General features: G+C 48.6%; 1 protein-coding gene across 1 annotated transcript; it reads left to right on the top strand.

The window, feature by feature from the left end:
* Nucleotides 1–8,500: 8,500 nt before the first annotated feature.
* On the top strand, nucleotides 8,501–9,753 carry LOC125513628 (uncharacterized protein At5g39865-like). Its single transcript, XM_048678819.1, has one exon. The coding sequence runs from the start codon at nucleotides 8,704–8,706 to the stop codon at nucleotides 9,616–9,618; it is 915 nt and encodes a 304-aa protein (XP_048534776.1). The 5' UTR covers nucleotides 8,501–8,703; the 3' UTR covers nucleotides 9,619–9,753.
* The last annotated feature ends 3,883 nt before the right edge of the window (nucleotides 9,754–13,636 follow it).

The raw sequence follows: 13,636 nt of genomic DNA, 5'->3' as shown, positions 1-13,636 counted from the left end.
TGGGGTGATGAAAGTTGTCTTTATTTCGTCGGGTCCGTACAGACGGATCTGGTGGTACCCAGAGTAGGCGTCCAAAAAGGACAAACGCTCGCACCCTGCAGTCGAGTCGACTATCTGATCGATGCGAGGGAGAGGGAAGTGATCTTTCGGGCAGGCCCGATTGATATGCTTGAAATCAATACACATGCGAAGTGAGTCGTCTTTCTTTGGTACCATGACAATATTGGCTAACCACTTGGAGTGATAAATCTCTCGGATAAACTCAGCTGCCAGAAGCCGAGCCACCTCTTCACCGATTGCCTTTCTTTTCTGGACGGTGGACCGTCGAAGATGATCTTTAACTGGTTTCACCTTCGGGTCGACTCGCAATCGATGCTCAGCCAGTCCCCTGGGAACACCCGGCATGTCAGAAGGCTTCCATGCGAAGATGTCCCAGTTCTCACGGAGGAACTGGATGGGCGCTTCTTCCTATTTGGAGTCGAGTGTAGTTGAAATGTGAGTCGGAGCTGCGTTGGGATCTGTCAGGTGAATTTGAATCAACTTTGTTTCACCAGATGACTGGAATGCTGAATCTGTGGCTGGCTTCTTGGCTCGCAGCAAGTCACTCGGATCTGCATTTTTCTGGTATTCTTGCAATTCTACCACGGCCATCTGGGCATCGGCGATCTTTGAGCCCTTCTAGATGCACTCTTCTGCCTTCTTCCGATTACCAGAGATAGTGATCACTCCTCTGGGACCAGGCATCTTCAGTTTGAGGTACACGTAACATGGTCGAGCCATAAACCGTGCATAAGCTGGACTGCCCAGAATTGCATGATAAGCACTCTGGAAATCCACAACTTTAAATGTCAACTTTTCTTTGCGGTAATTTTTGGAATCACCGAAAACCACGTCGAGTGCAATCTGACCAAGAGATGCAGCCTTCTTGCCTGGAATGACCCCATGGAAACTCATATGGCTTTCGCTGAGTCTGGACATCGGAATGCCCATTCCCTTCAACGTCTCTGCATACAGTATGTTCAGGGCACTGCCACCGTCCATCAGGACCTTTGTCAGTCGAGTGCCTTCGACCACCGGGTCGACCACCAGTGCTTGCCTCCCAGTGGTGGCTATGTGCGCCGGATGGTCAGACTGGTCGAATGTAATGGCAGTCTGTGACCACTTCAAGTAACTGGGTGTCACCGGAGCGACCATGTTCACTTCCCTGTTGATGACTTTCAATCGACTTTTGCTCTCAACGTCAGCAAAAATCATCAGAGTGGAATTCACGTGGGGATAACCATCATCATCCTCTTCCTCATCTTCAGCCTTGTCTGCTTCTTTCTCCTTTTCCTTGGGTTGTTTCTCTCGGAACTGCTGGATTAGGAGCCGACACTGCCGAGTGGTATGCTTCGGGTAAATGAAATTACCTTCTTCATCTTTTTGGTGTGGATATGGCACGGCAAATCCAACACGTCATTCCCATCTTGATCTTTTACTTTCTTGGGGTTCCACGGCCCTTTGGGCTTCCCCTTGAACTTTCCTTGAACCACAGCCAAGGCTTCACCCGGAGCAGCTGGCTCGGCCTTGCGCTTCTGTTTCCGACCGGAGTTTCCTCCTCCGGTTTCATGGGCGACTGCTTTGTGCTTGCCACTCCGGAGTCGCTCCTCTTCTTCACCATTGGCATACTTGGTGGCAATTTCCATCATCCAAGCCAGAGTCATATTTCCTGTCTGGCCGAACTTCATATTCAACTCTCGATACCTGACGCCTTCCTTAAAGGCACAAATTGCCTAATGATCTGACACATTCTACCGTGTGGTGTAGGGTGATCCATCTCTGGATATAATCCCACAAAGTTTCATTCGGCTTCTGAACACAACACTATAACTCTGTCAAACCTGCCGGCCATTTGCAAGTGCTCTCGAATGTTCTAACAAACACTCGGGCGAGATCTTCCCAAGTATAGATGCTGCCAGGCGCTAACTGATTCAGCCATGCTCTAGCTGAGCCCTCCAACATCAGAGGAAGGTGTTTCATGGCCACTTCATCATTGCCGCCACCAATCTGGATAGCCACTCGGTAGTCTTCAAGCCAAGTGTCAGGCTTGGACTCTCCGGTGAACTTACTAACTCTAGACGCCAACCTGAAGTTGGGGGGAATCACCGCTGCTCTGATAGCTCTACTGAAACATTCTGGACCAGAGACATGCACCATGTTGCTGGTTCGTGGATCTCTGTCATGGCCCTCTCGGTGAGCTCTATTTCTGTCGACCAAGCCTTGCACGAGAATAGATCTCGCATCAAAGCCTGGCTCCCTGGGGTCGACTGGAATACCTCGCCCAATACTGTGAGGGTGTTTGTCTTCATGTTGTCGAGGCACGTACGACCCGCTCCTCGGGGGAGACGTGGGCACTCGACGGTGATCATCACGATCGACTCGGTGATCATACTGCTCTCGGCTTCTGTACTGATCTCGTCGATCCCCACGTCCCTCACGCCTTGGAGGCGATCTTGGGCTATGGGCCGACTGAACTGTGTCTGCAATCACGGATCTGCTGTGGATCCTATTCCGCGACTGAGATACAACCGTATTATGTTCTCCCGCCGCCCGGAGCAAGGCTCGGATCTGCACCAGACCTCGACCAGCTTCTGACTGGGAGGGTTGGATCTACTCCGCTATCCGGGCAGCAGCTGCCGGATTATGGATCGGGGTTCGGTATACCTGAGTCGGAGGAGGAAAAAGTTGGCGTCGACTGGATTCGGGAGCGCGCTACCGAGCGGGATCGTCGAGTGCGCGCTGGAGGTTCTCCAGTCGAGTGCGCTCAGCCAGGTTGGCCAAGCGCGCTTGCTCCAAGGCCTGGGCCTCGGGGGTTTCTCCAACTATAGGAGTATGCAATGCATCCATGCTCCAGCGGCGAAGTTCCTCCCTCTGCTGCGAGGAGAGGGGTTCGGGGCGGTACTCCTCGTGAACGCGCGACGGATCGCCGTTCCCGTCGCCTCCGTCTTCACGGTTGAAGCCAGGAGGGCTACATGGTCCGTTGACCATCAAAACTTCCGCCGCCGGGTCGCTGCTATCGCACTCGGATGCGGTCTCTATGGAGCCAGTCGACAGGTCGAACAGGCCGAAGAGAGTTTTGTCGGGCTCGATCGCCGTGACTTGAGAGGTGGCCGACTGGCGGGCCACTACATGCTTCACCCACCGCTGAAGCCTCGACCGACTGGAGCGTTTGCTTCGGCGGGTCGCAGGGAGGGGGAAAGCTGCTGGAGTCGACTGGTACTGGGTCGACGGTTGCCGCAGGAGGACGCTGCGGACGCACGCGCGAAAGTGTGTCGCCCCGCGGGCGGGGAGTGCGTCGGCATCGAGTGGTGCCTCCTGAAGCCAAGCGGAGTCGTCGGCGACAAACACGAGCGCGCCGAGACGGATCTCGCGGCCCTCAACCAAACCTCCGACAGGAACCATGATGAAGGGGATCGGAAAAATTGCAACTTCTCCAACAAGTCACTAAGACACCTGCCCCACGGTGGGCGCCAACTGTCGTGGTTCTCTAAGACTGACAGTAGAATAGGGGGTAGGAATGTAGAGGCAAGATCTTAGCTATGGAGGAGTTGTACACACGAGTTTTACGAGTTCAGGCCCTTCTCGGAGGAAGTAACAGCCCTATGTCTCGGAGCCCGGAAGCGGTCGACTGAATATATGTGTGTGAATTACAGAAAGTGCGAACCCTTGTCCCAGAGGAGGGGGTGGCTTATATAGAGCACGCCAGGACCCCAGCTCTCCTCTGTCACACAAGGTTCGATGCTCATAAAGGAGGGGCGTTACTGGTAACGTCTGCAGTAAGTGGTGTAAATGCCCATAAAGCTATGGTTTAAGTCCTGACCGTTGCAGAGTGGAGGGCTTCTCATCTTCTGGTGGTCGAGTGTCTTCAAGGTGGTCGAGTGAGCACATCTTCATGGTCGAGTGGATGATGGTTTCTCTTCGACTGCTTCTGATTCTTTGTAGAGATGTCCTTGGGGAGGGTATGTTTGACAGATCCATGACCCTACCCTAGGTACATAGCCTCGTCATTGGGCACGGTGAAGCCCAAGGAAATCCACAGCTGAACGGTTAGGGGGCGATGGAGGGAAATGTGCTCAGCATCCTCACATGGGGAATAACACCGTGGTCAGGCCAGAGAGTCGACGATATTTTTGGGGTGAAGATTCTTCTTGGTGTTGAGTCTATCCTTGGAGAGTAGCCATCCAAAGATCTTGATCTTGTTGGAAACTTTGGATGATCAAATGTAGTCATAGTGAGGGTCGACCGAGGCTCGTTGGTAATGGCTTTGTAGGCATTCTTGGACATGAATAGCAGCCCAGATTGTGAGACTGCTCATCATCGAGCTCGTTAGACTAGAAATCCTACAACTGAGAGAAGACAACAACCAACTCGCGAGAAGTAGTAGAAGTAAGACAATTACATAGGTTAGTCAATAAGCCAAAATTCCAAACACTAGCCAATTGAGCCTACTAGCGTTAGTGATCTAAACGCTTTTATATTTCTTTACGGAGGGAGTATCATTTGTTGTGTGTGAAAATAGGTGTGGGAAGGCTTGCTTAAGTGGAGTGCTTAGTAACCAAGAGTCTAATCAAGAAAATGTTGATTGGTCGTTGTTTGTAAGGGTGAAAGAGATGTCCAATAAGGTCAGTAGTTGTTGGTTGACTATCATCAAGAGAAAGGAGGGCCCTGAGAGTCTGGCTCTCATATTTCTGGAGTATTTTAGATGGTACCAGTGTACCCATGGAATGGAAGGCTTTTGTAGTAGTTTGGAGGAAAATTTTATAAGAAGACAATAACTTTGAATGTACAAGTTTTTAATGCTTAGACCACCGTATTTTTTTTGGTTTGGAAACTTTTTCCAAGCAATAAGACACTTTTGCACCAGTGCATGTTTCCTCATCGGTCCAGAAAAAGTCCGGCACAAGGTGTGCCGACTTTCAAAATTGTTTTGAGGAGGCAGAAAACATACATAAAATAGACCATCGGTGCATCAAGAATTGAAGGAGTGAGCCTACCCACTCTGATGGTGTCCCAGCCAAGGGGCCTCTCATGATGCCGATTCCCGGCCTGCTGGGCTGGGCAAAGGACCCCATTGTCGATTTCGTCCTGAACCACTTTGGGCGGCCCATGGCGGTATACGCGATGACTCTAGAAGGCTTGACGTACAAGAGACCTCCGTCGACGTAGCCGACCTAGTCGTGTAAACCCTAGGGACCGGGGTATGCTATATAAGCCAGGGGTCGGTCTTGCCGTAGTGCACACAATCCCCTGATACTTTATATTTTGTATACACCCCAACACAATAAAAGCAAAGAGCACGCCATAGGGTATTATCTTCTCCATGAGAGCCCAAATCTGGGTAAATCCCCGAAATTGTTACCATCGTGTCGAGTCGAGATAGACTATAAGAGGGATCTCCGAATTTAGCTTTGACAATGGTGGGCCATACAGGTCCTGCTGGGTGAATGTCGCGGCAGATGGGAGTTTGAATCAATGCTCAGATCGGTTCCGGCACGATCTTCCTACCCCCCGAGCGCATGGTCCTCTGTATGGGCCGACCCATCCCCCCCCCCCCCCCCCCCCACACACACACAAAGTTTTTTGAAGGTTCTAGAACCTTCCTTGAACCAATTTTTTCTTTGTTTTTTCTTTTGTTTTTTATTTCATTGTTTTTCCTTTTATGTTTTTCCTTCCGTTTTTTATTTCATTTTTGTTTTTCCTGTTATGTTTTTTCTTTTCCATTTCTTTTCTTTTCTATTTTTCTTTGAAATTTGTAATCTTTTTGTAAAATCACGATTTTTTTCCAATACTTGAACTTTTGTGAAATCACAAATAATTTTCAAATTCAATAATATTTTTAAAGTGGTGAACAAATTTTGAAATTCATGGACATTTTTATCAAACTCGCAAACATTCCTTGAAAGTAATGAACATTTTGTGAACTTGTGAATATTTTTTGGATTTCACAAAGTTTAAAAAAATGTGATCATTTTTAAACATGCAAACATTTTGTGAAATTAGTAAAAAAAAGAACCCACGACCATTTTGTGAACACTATGAACCTTTTCTCGAAAGTTGTGAACATATTTTTTCATATTTGTGAACAATTATTGAAATTCACAGACCTATCTTTTTAAATTCATGAACTTATTTTCGAACTCATGAGCTTTTTATTGAATATTTTTGAATGAACATTTTTAGTGATCAAGAAGCATTTTTTGCATTCACGATCATTTTCTGAAACCGCGAACATTTTTTAAAATCTGTGGACATTTTTAGTTATCAGGAACATTTTTGAATTCGCAATAATTTTTTGAAACCATGAACAATTTTTTGAATTTACAAACAGTTTCCCAAATTAGAGTTTTTTTAAAATTCAAGAATATTTTAGAAACTTTTGAAGATTTATTAAAATGAAAATGTTAAAAGTCTGTTGTCAGATGTTTAAGCATGGCAGATCCTAGAGAAAAAACTGAACATGGCTAGGATTTTCCATGCTCGTTGAAGGGAAATCCATGCCGTGAAAATGTAATTTTCATTTAAAACATTCAACTTGCCATGCCTAAAATTCAGATGCTAGATTATTAGTGAAATTTTTTTGATTGAAAAAAAAAGATCGCCAGCACCGCCGCAGGGGCTGGCTCAACAAGCTGGCAGGATACGTGGGATTTGCGATAGGAGACAATCCAACCCGCGCGCTAACTAGGATGCCTCCGCTCCGCCCGCCGGAGCGTATACACATTTGAGGAGTCGGACAGTAGATGCTCTAAGCCCAAAAGAACTGGTACATTTGAGGAGTCGGACAGGAGGCAGATATAATACCAATGCTGGCAAAGTTGCTCTAATTAACTCCTGCTTATCCTCTCTCCTCATGTTTCTTATGGGCTTCTATCTTCTTACGGATGGCGTGCATGCTGGCTTCGACAAACACAGGGGAGCCTTCTACTGGAATTCCGCGGATAACAAACGAAAATATAGGCTGGTCAAGTGGCAGCATATGTGTAAGCCTAAAAACCGTAGGGGGTTAGGTATTATTAATACTCGGGTGATGAACATTTGTTTGCTTATCAAGTGGTGGTGGAAAATTTTAACTAGTGGGGCTGACTCGCTTTGGTTCTCGATTCTTAAGGCTAAATACTTCCCACATTCCAACCCGCTGTTTGCCACCGCGAGGCGTAGCTCTCAATTTTGGAAATCCCTTGTCAAAGTTAGACCTATTTTCCTGGAACATGTTAAATTTAATGTTGGTAATGGGATGGCAGTCCGCTTTTGGTTGGACTGGTGGTCGGGGGATGCCCCCCTCGCTGAGAGTTTTCCGGTTTTGTTCTCTTACTGTCCTAATCCGGGTATCTCCATCGTGGAGGTGGCGGCTAATAACTGGGATCTGGCCTTTCGTCGGGCCCTGTCTCCTAAAGAGTTGGAAGATTGGCAAAGTCTCTCTGCCCTCTTCCCCGTGCTCTCGGAGTCGGCCGATTCTGTAGTCTGGCCTCATTCGGCCTCAGGTAGATTTACGGTCAAGTCGCTTTATTCTAGACTTATTGGTGATACTCCTTCGACCAGATTCTCTTGTGTTTGAAAGTCCAAAGTTCCTTCTAAGATTAAAATTTTCCTTTGGCAAGTCTTTCGTGGTCGCCTGCCGGCTGCTGACCAAATTAAAAAGCGCAATGGGCCTGGCTTGGATTTCTGTCATCTATGTGGGGCCTTGGAGAACTCTGATCACATCTTTTTCAATTGCGTGCTGGCCAAGCTGGTTTGGTGCTGTGTCAGATCTTGGCTTCAGGTCTCTTGGAACCCCTCCTCTTTCTCCGATATTCGAACCCTAGCCAAAGCTTTGGTTGGGGTCACCAAGAGGGTGTTTTGGGTTGGCCTGGGTGCTTTATGTTGGGCTCTATGGACCATTAGGAACAAATTTACTATTAAGCATATCTTTCCATCTAAGCCTGCTGACGTTCTTTTCAAATCATGTATATTATTGCAGCAGTGGAGATCATTGACTAAGGAGGTTGATCGGGATGCCCTGGACCTGCTCATCGACAAAATCCGGGCTTCGGCATCTCACATCTCCGGACGGGATCCTGTCGTCTAATCCTGGTGGTGCTGTTTGCGGAGTTTAGGTCTCACTCTTTTCCGACCTGCGCGCCGTGTATGGCAGTTGCCTGTATCCATCCTTCCTTGGCTACTTTTATATACTTTTCATTCCGTGTGCTGTGTGCGTTCTCCTCGTTAACTGGTCTCTTTCCTGTTTGGTCTCGTGACGCTGCTATGTGACTTTATTTATAAAATCAAGCTCTGGCCTTTTCTCTAAAAAGAACTGGCCCTACCTGACAAAATCCCATTCGATTTTGATAGTAGTACAACGAGCAAAGATTCCAGCGAGCCTTAGGTCAAAGTCGCGCTGAGTAGTTTTGGTTTGAAGTGTGTTCCCCATCGACACGCATTTATCCTCAGCAACTGAAAATAATTGGCCCCCGCTCCATTTCGTCCCGTCCTTTATTATCACTTGTCCTCGAGCGGAGCGGGGCGGGCGGCAGTCTGTCCCTATTCGAATTGAAATTTTGAATCCTCTTCCCCCCATTCCCTTCCCTTCCTCCCCTCCCCTCCTTCCACCACCGCGCCGCAGCCCGCAGAGCAGGCCGGAGCGGAAGAGAGAGAGTCGAGTCGAGTCCGCCCACAGTAGACAGATCGATGGGGTGCGTGTCGTCGACCTTCACCGAGGACGACGAGCGGCGGATCATCGGGGTATCCGCCTCCGCGTCCCACATCGTCTCCCTCACCTCCTCCACCTACGGCATCCTCACCTACAACCTCGCCCCTCCCAACAAATCCACACCCCCTCCACCGCCGCCGCCTCCGCCCGCCCCACCGCTCTCGCTCCCCTCCAGCAGGGCCAAGCCCAAGCCGCCCTCCGACGAGCAGCCGGAGGCGGAGGTCATCAACTCGTGGGAGCTCATGGCCGGCCTGCACGACCCCTCCACCCCGGCCAAGTCCAGGTCCCCGCGCGGCCCCGCCCGCAGGGACGCCGGCGACCGCCCGCCCCGCCCCGTCCGCTTCCCGCTCCGCGCCATCGACGGCAACGCCGCGGCGCGCGCGCCCCCTCCGCCGCAGCGCTGCCCGCCCGGCGGCGCGCGCTGCGCGGTGCTCTACACCACCACGCTCCGCGCCGTGCGGTCCACCTTCGAGGCCTGCAACGCGGCGCGCGCGGCGCTGCAGTCCCACGGCGTCGCCTTCCGCGAGCGCGACGTCTCCATGGACCGCGGCTTCCGGGACGAGCTCCGCGCGCTGCTCCTCCCGGGCGCCCCGGCGGCGCTACCGCGGCTCTTCGTGCGGGGCCGCCACGTGGGCGGCGCGGTGGAGGTGCTGCGGCTGGACGAGGAGGGCGCGCTGGCGCCGCTGCTGGAGGGCCTCCCCCGCGCGCGCTCCCACGGCTGCTGCGACGGCTGCGGCGGCATGAGGTTCCTCCCCTGCTTCGACTGCTCCGGCAGCCGCAAGGTCCTGGCCGGCGCCGGCGGGGCAGTGAAAGGGCGCCCGGAGAGGGGCGTGGTGCTCCGCTGCCGAGAGTGCAACGAGAACGGCCTCGTGCTCTGCCCCATCTGCTCCTGACCATCTGGATTTTTCACCTCACTCCGTCGATCTACTCCTGTAGGTTTCAGTTCGATTTCCCCTCTTCAGATCGATGCTACTTGTTGTAACTGAGACTGTGGTGGATCAACTGAGGATTAGTCGTCTGAGTTCTTATCTGAATTTGAACTGGTTGGTATGCATTCAGAAAAAAACAGAGCTTTCACCGTAGGTTCAGACAGGCAGTATGAGGCCAGACGAAGCCCTCTGCTTGAGCGCCGCCGCGTCGAGGAGGACGAGCTCGTAGCCGGCAATGCCGGCCTCCTCCAAGAACAACAGTACCGTGGAGACGCCGCCACCCAGTACACCTTGGCGGCACCGCCCACCTCTCTGTTGTAATTTTGCAGCTCTGTTTTTTTAGATCAGTTTGTTTATTATCAGTAAGAAGTTTCGGCCAAGATGCTTCCTGATCAAACCTTGACCAAACAATATCTTACCTGATGGAATATTGGAGTGGTTATTATGGTTAACCTAGTGAACTTTTCTTGTAGATTGATCTTGTCTCAAGTCAATTTGTCACATCATCTATAATTGAGCTGTCCAAATCTCTCAAAAATATAAAAATTGTCCAAGTCGTCAACATTATTGAATTGTGGATATTGCACTACCTTCTTTCTTTTTGTTCATTGTTCATTCATGGTGAGTACATTGGATGATCTTACTGTCTCCCCCCCCCCCCCCCCCCCCCCCGCTAGTAGGTTTATGGGATGAATAGGAAAGAGTAAAATGCATCATTAATGAACTCCTGGTGGATGAACAATTTAGTCCATGAACTTAGAAATTGCACTCTCATCACCTTAAATTGTTTAAGTGGTGCAGTTTATTCCAAAAATGGGGGGTGATTTGATATGTGGCAGCCATGTGTGCTTCCAGAGAGCTGCACCTGTGGTCTTCGAAATTACATCCGTTCGACGAAGCTAAAATAAGATTTAGTCCACCCGAGTGGTTCCTCAATCCCTAACCGTAGTTTGCACGCGCCTCCGGTCCCTCTCGCAAGTGCGGTTGCCTTGCCATGATGGCAGATCATCTAGCTCCTCTTTATTTGCAAAGAAAAAAGGACAAAGTCGCATCTTCGACTATGCTGGAGCACCCGGGGGTGGGATTTGTGCAAGTGTACCAGCCATAAGTTATGTCCTGGTTGGTTTAATAACTCCTTGATTTGATTATTCATCTATCTTGTTATTTGTTGATTATTTGTACATTTCTCCTTTTCTTGCTTTGCTGGTTTAGGTTGGCAATTTCCTTGCAGTTTCTGGAAGGGAGAAAATGTGTACAAGTAGTATTTAGAGTCAAATAGCAAAGCAATGAAGCTACGGAAGTGTCATCAGCTCGAGCTCATATGAGCTCGGTATGAACAGTACAATCCAAAAATATTGAATTTTATTTCAAAAAAACTAAATTTTTTGTGGCAAACTTTGACAAATGTCTTGAATGCTTGCAAAGTTTCATCATGGAATGACATTTGTGGAAATTGTGGCAAAATCAAAATAAAACAAAACAACATTCCAAAATGCTTTTGAAAATTGCATGTTTGGAGAGGTGAGGGTGAAGTTGGCTGAGGCAATTAATCTGCTGACGGACATTTGCCTTTTATCATTCTGTTGTTTGTTAGTTGAGACCATCTAAGTGGTCAAGGCTTTATTTTGACAAGTTTGTATGAACTTGATACATATGTATCTGGATGACATTGCACTTGATCAAGGCTATTTATGGGTATCAACTATGTATTTATCTCTGGATGTCTGTGCAAGCTAATTCTAAAAATTACTCACTCCGTCCCATAATATAAGAAGTTATTACATCCAATATGCACTCACATATTGGATGTAATAAGTCTTATATTATGGCACGGAGGAGTAGCGGATTAGTGTTTCACACATTAGCATGGAATTCAGTTTACAGGTTTCAACATCAAATTCCATGGCAATATACTGTTAAAAAAAATTCCAGGACAAATCCAAATGTATGATATTAAAGTGTTGAATTGAATACTTGTAAAGATATTTGCTGTCAAAATGACGAAACTCTGACTATCTTTTTAATGCCATAGTATTGTATCTACTGCTATATTTTTCTCTTCGTTCATGGAAGATTGGAAGTCAACCTAGTGATTTTTCTTGTAGATCGGACTTGTTGCATAAGTCAAGCTTCCTTCCTGTCCAAGAAATTGCTGACTTGACCCATAACTAAGCTGTCCAAATCGTCACCAGTATAGATATTGCATTACTTTGTCAAATTGTTTGTTCATGTTTATATTTCAAGTACTTGAGATGGGATATCTTTCTCGATGTTTCTTTCTGTTAATGCTGACATTTCGAGTACATGTGCAATGCCACGGGAAGTACATCTGCACTACCACAGGGAGGGTAATTCAAGATGGCCTTCGCAAGATACCGGTGTACTTTCATTCTTCTTGCAGCCAAACTAGGGTTTGGGTCCAAGTATTGTTTGCATAAACACCAGTTGCTCTCACTTTTTTGAAATTGCTCGTGACCTGTTCAAACGAATTCTGACACGAGAACACAACTCATTGGAGCATATGAATACGCAAAACTTGCGTATCATTTCATTGAAAGAAGGAAATAAAATTCAGTACAATTGGATACAACATACTCCATCCGTTCCAAAATAGATGACCCAACTTTGTACTAACTTTGTACTAAAATTAGTACAAAGTTGAGTCATCTATTTTGAAACGGAGGGAGTATGACACAAACGCAGGAAGACGTGAACATGGCATTCGGAGCAAAGAGACAAAAGATGCTCAACCCGAATAGAGGATACAACACAACAAAATCCACCAATCCCCAAACTAGAGGGGCATGCCGAACTAGCATGACGTCAAATATCTCCAAAGCCAACTGTTGGGGAACGTAGTAATTTCAAAATTTTCCTACGCCCACGCAAGATCATGGTGATGCCTAGCAACGAGAGGGGAGAGTGTTGTCCACATACTCTCGTAGACCGAAAGCGGAAGCGTTAGCACAACGCGGTTGATGTAGTCGTACGTCTTCACGATTAGACCGATCAAGCACCGAACGCACGGCACCTCCGAGTTCTGCACACGTTCAACTCGATGACGTCCCTCGAACTCCGATCCAGCCGAGCTTTGAGGGAGAGTTCTGTCAGCACGACGTTGTGGTTATGATGATGATGTTCTACCGACACAGAGCTTCGCCTAAGCACCGCTACGATATGACCGAGGTGGATTATGGTGGAGGGGGGCACCGCACACGGCTAAGAGATCCAAGGGATCAATTGTTGTGTCTCTAGGGGGTGTCTCCCTCCCCGTGTATAAAGGAGTAGATGAGGGGGAGGGGGCCTGCCACCCTTGGCGCGCCCCATGAGGAGTCCTACTCCCACCGGGAGTAGGACTCCCCCTTTCCATGTTGGAGTAGGAGAGGAGAGGGAAGGAGAAAGAGGGAGAAAGGAAAGGGGGTGTAGGATCGAAAGTATGTCTAGAGGGGGGGGTGATTAGACTACTTGACCAAATAAAAACTTAACCTTTTCCCAATTTTAGTTCTTGGCAGATTTTAGCTATTTTAGGACAAGTCAAGCAATCATCACACAATTCAAGCAAGCATGCAAAGAGTATATTGGCAGCGGAAAGTAAAGCATGCAACTTGCAAGAATGTAAGGGAAGGGTTTGGAGAATTCAAACGCTATTGGAGACACGGATGTTTTTCCCGTGGTTCGGATAGGTGGTGCTATCCTACATCCACGTTGATGGAGACTTCAACCCACGAAGGGTAACGGTTGCGCGAGTCCACACAGGGCTCCACCCAAGGGCAACGGTTGCGCGAATCCACACAGGGCTCCACCCACGAAGGGTCCACGAAGAAGCAACCACCCACAAAGGGTCCACGGAGAAGCAACCTTGTCTATCCCACCATGGCCATCGCCCACGAAGGACTTGCCTCACTAGCGGTAGATCTTCATGAAGTAGGCGATCTCCTTGCCCTTACAAACTCCTTGGTTCAACTCCACAATCTTGTCGGAG

Source organism: Triticum urartu, chromosome 1 (assembly GCF_003073215.2).
Source record: "Triticum urartu cultivar G1812 chromosome 1, Tu2.1, whole genome shotgun sequence".
NCBI lineage: Eukaryota > Viridiplantae > Streptophyta > Magnoliopsida > Poales > Poaceae > Triticum > Triticum urartu.
The sequence above is the reverse complement of the archived record's forward strand: the minus strand, read 5'-3'. Positions and strand labels throughout refer to the sequence as shown.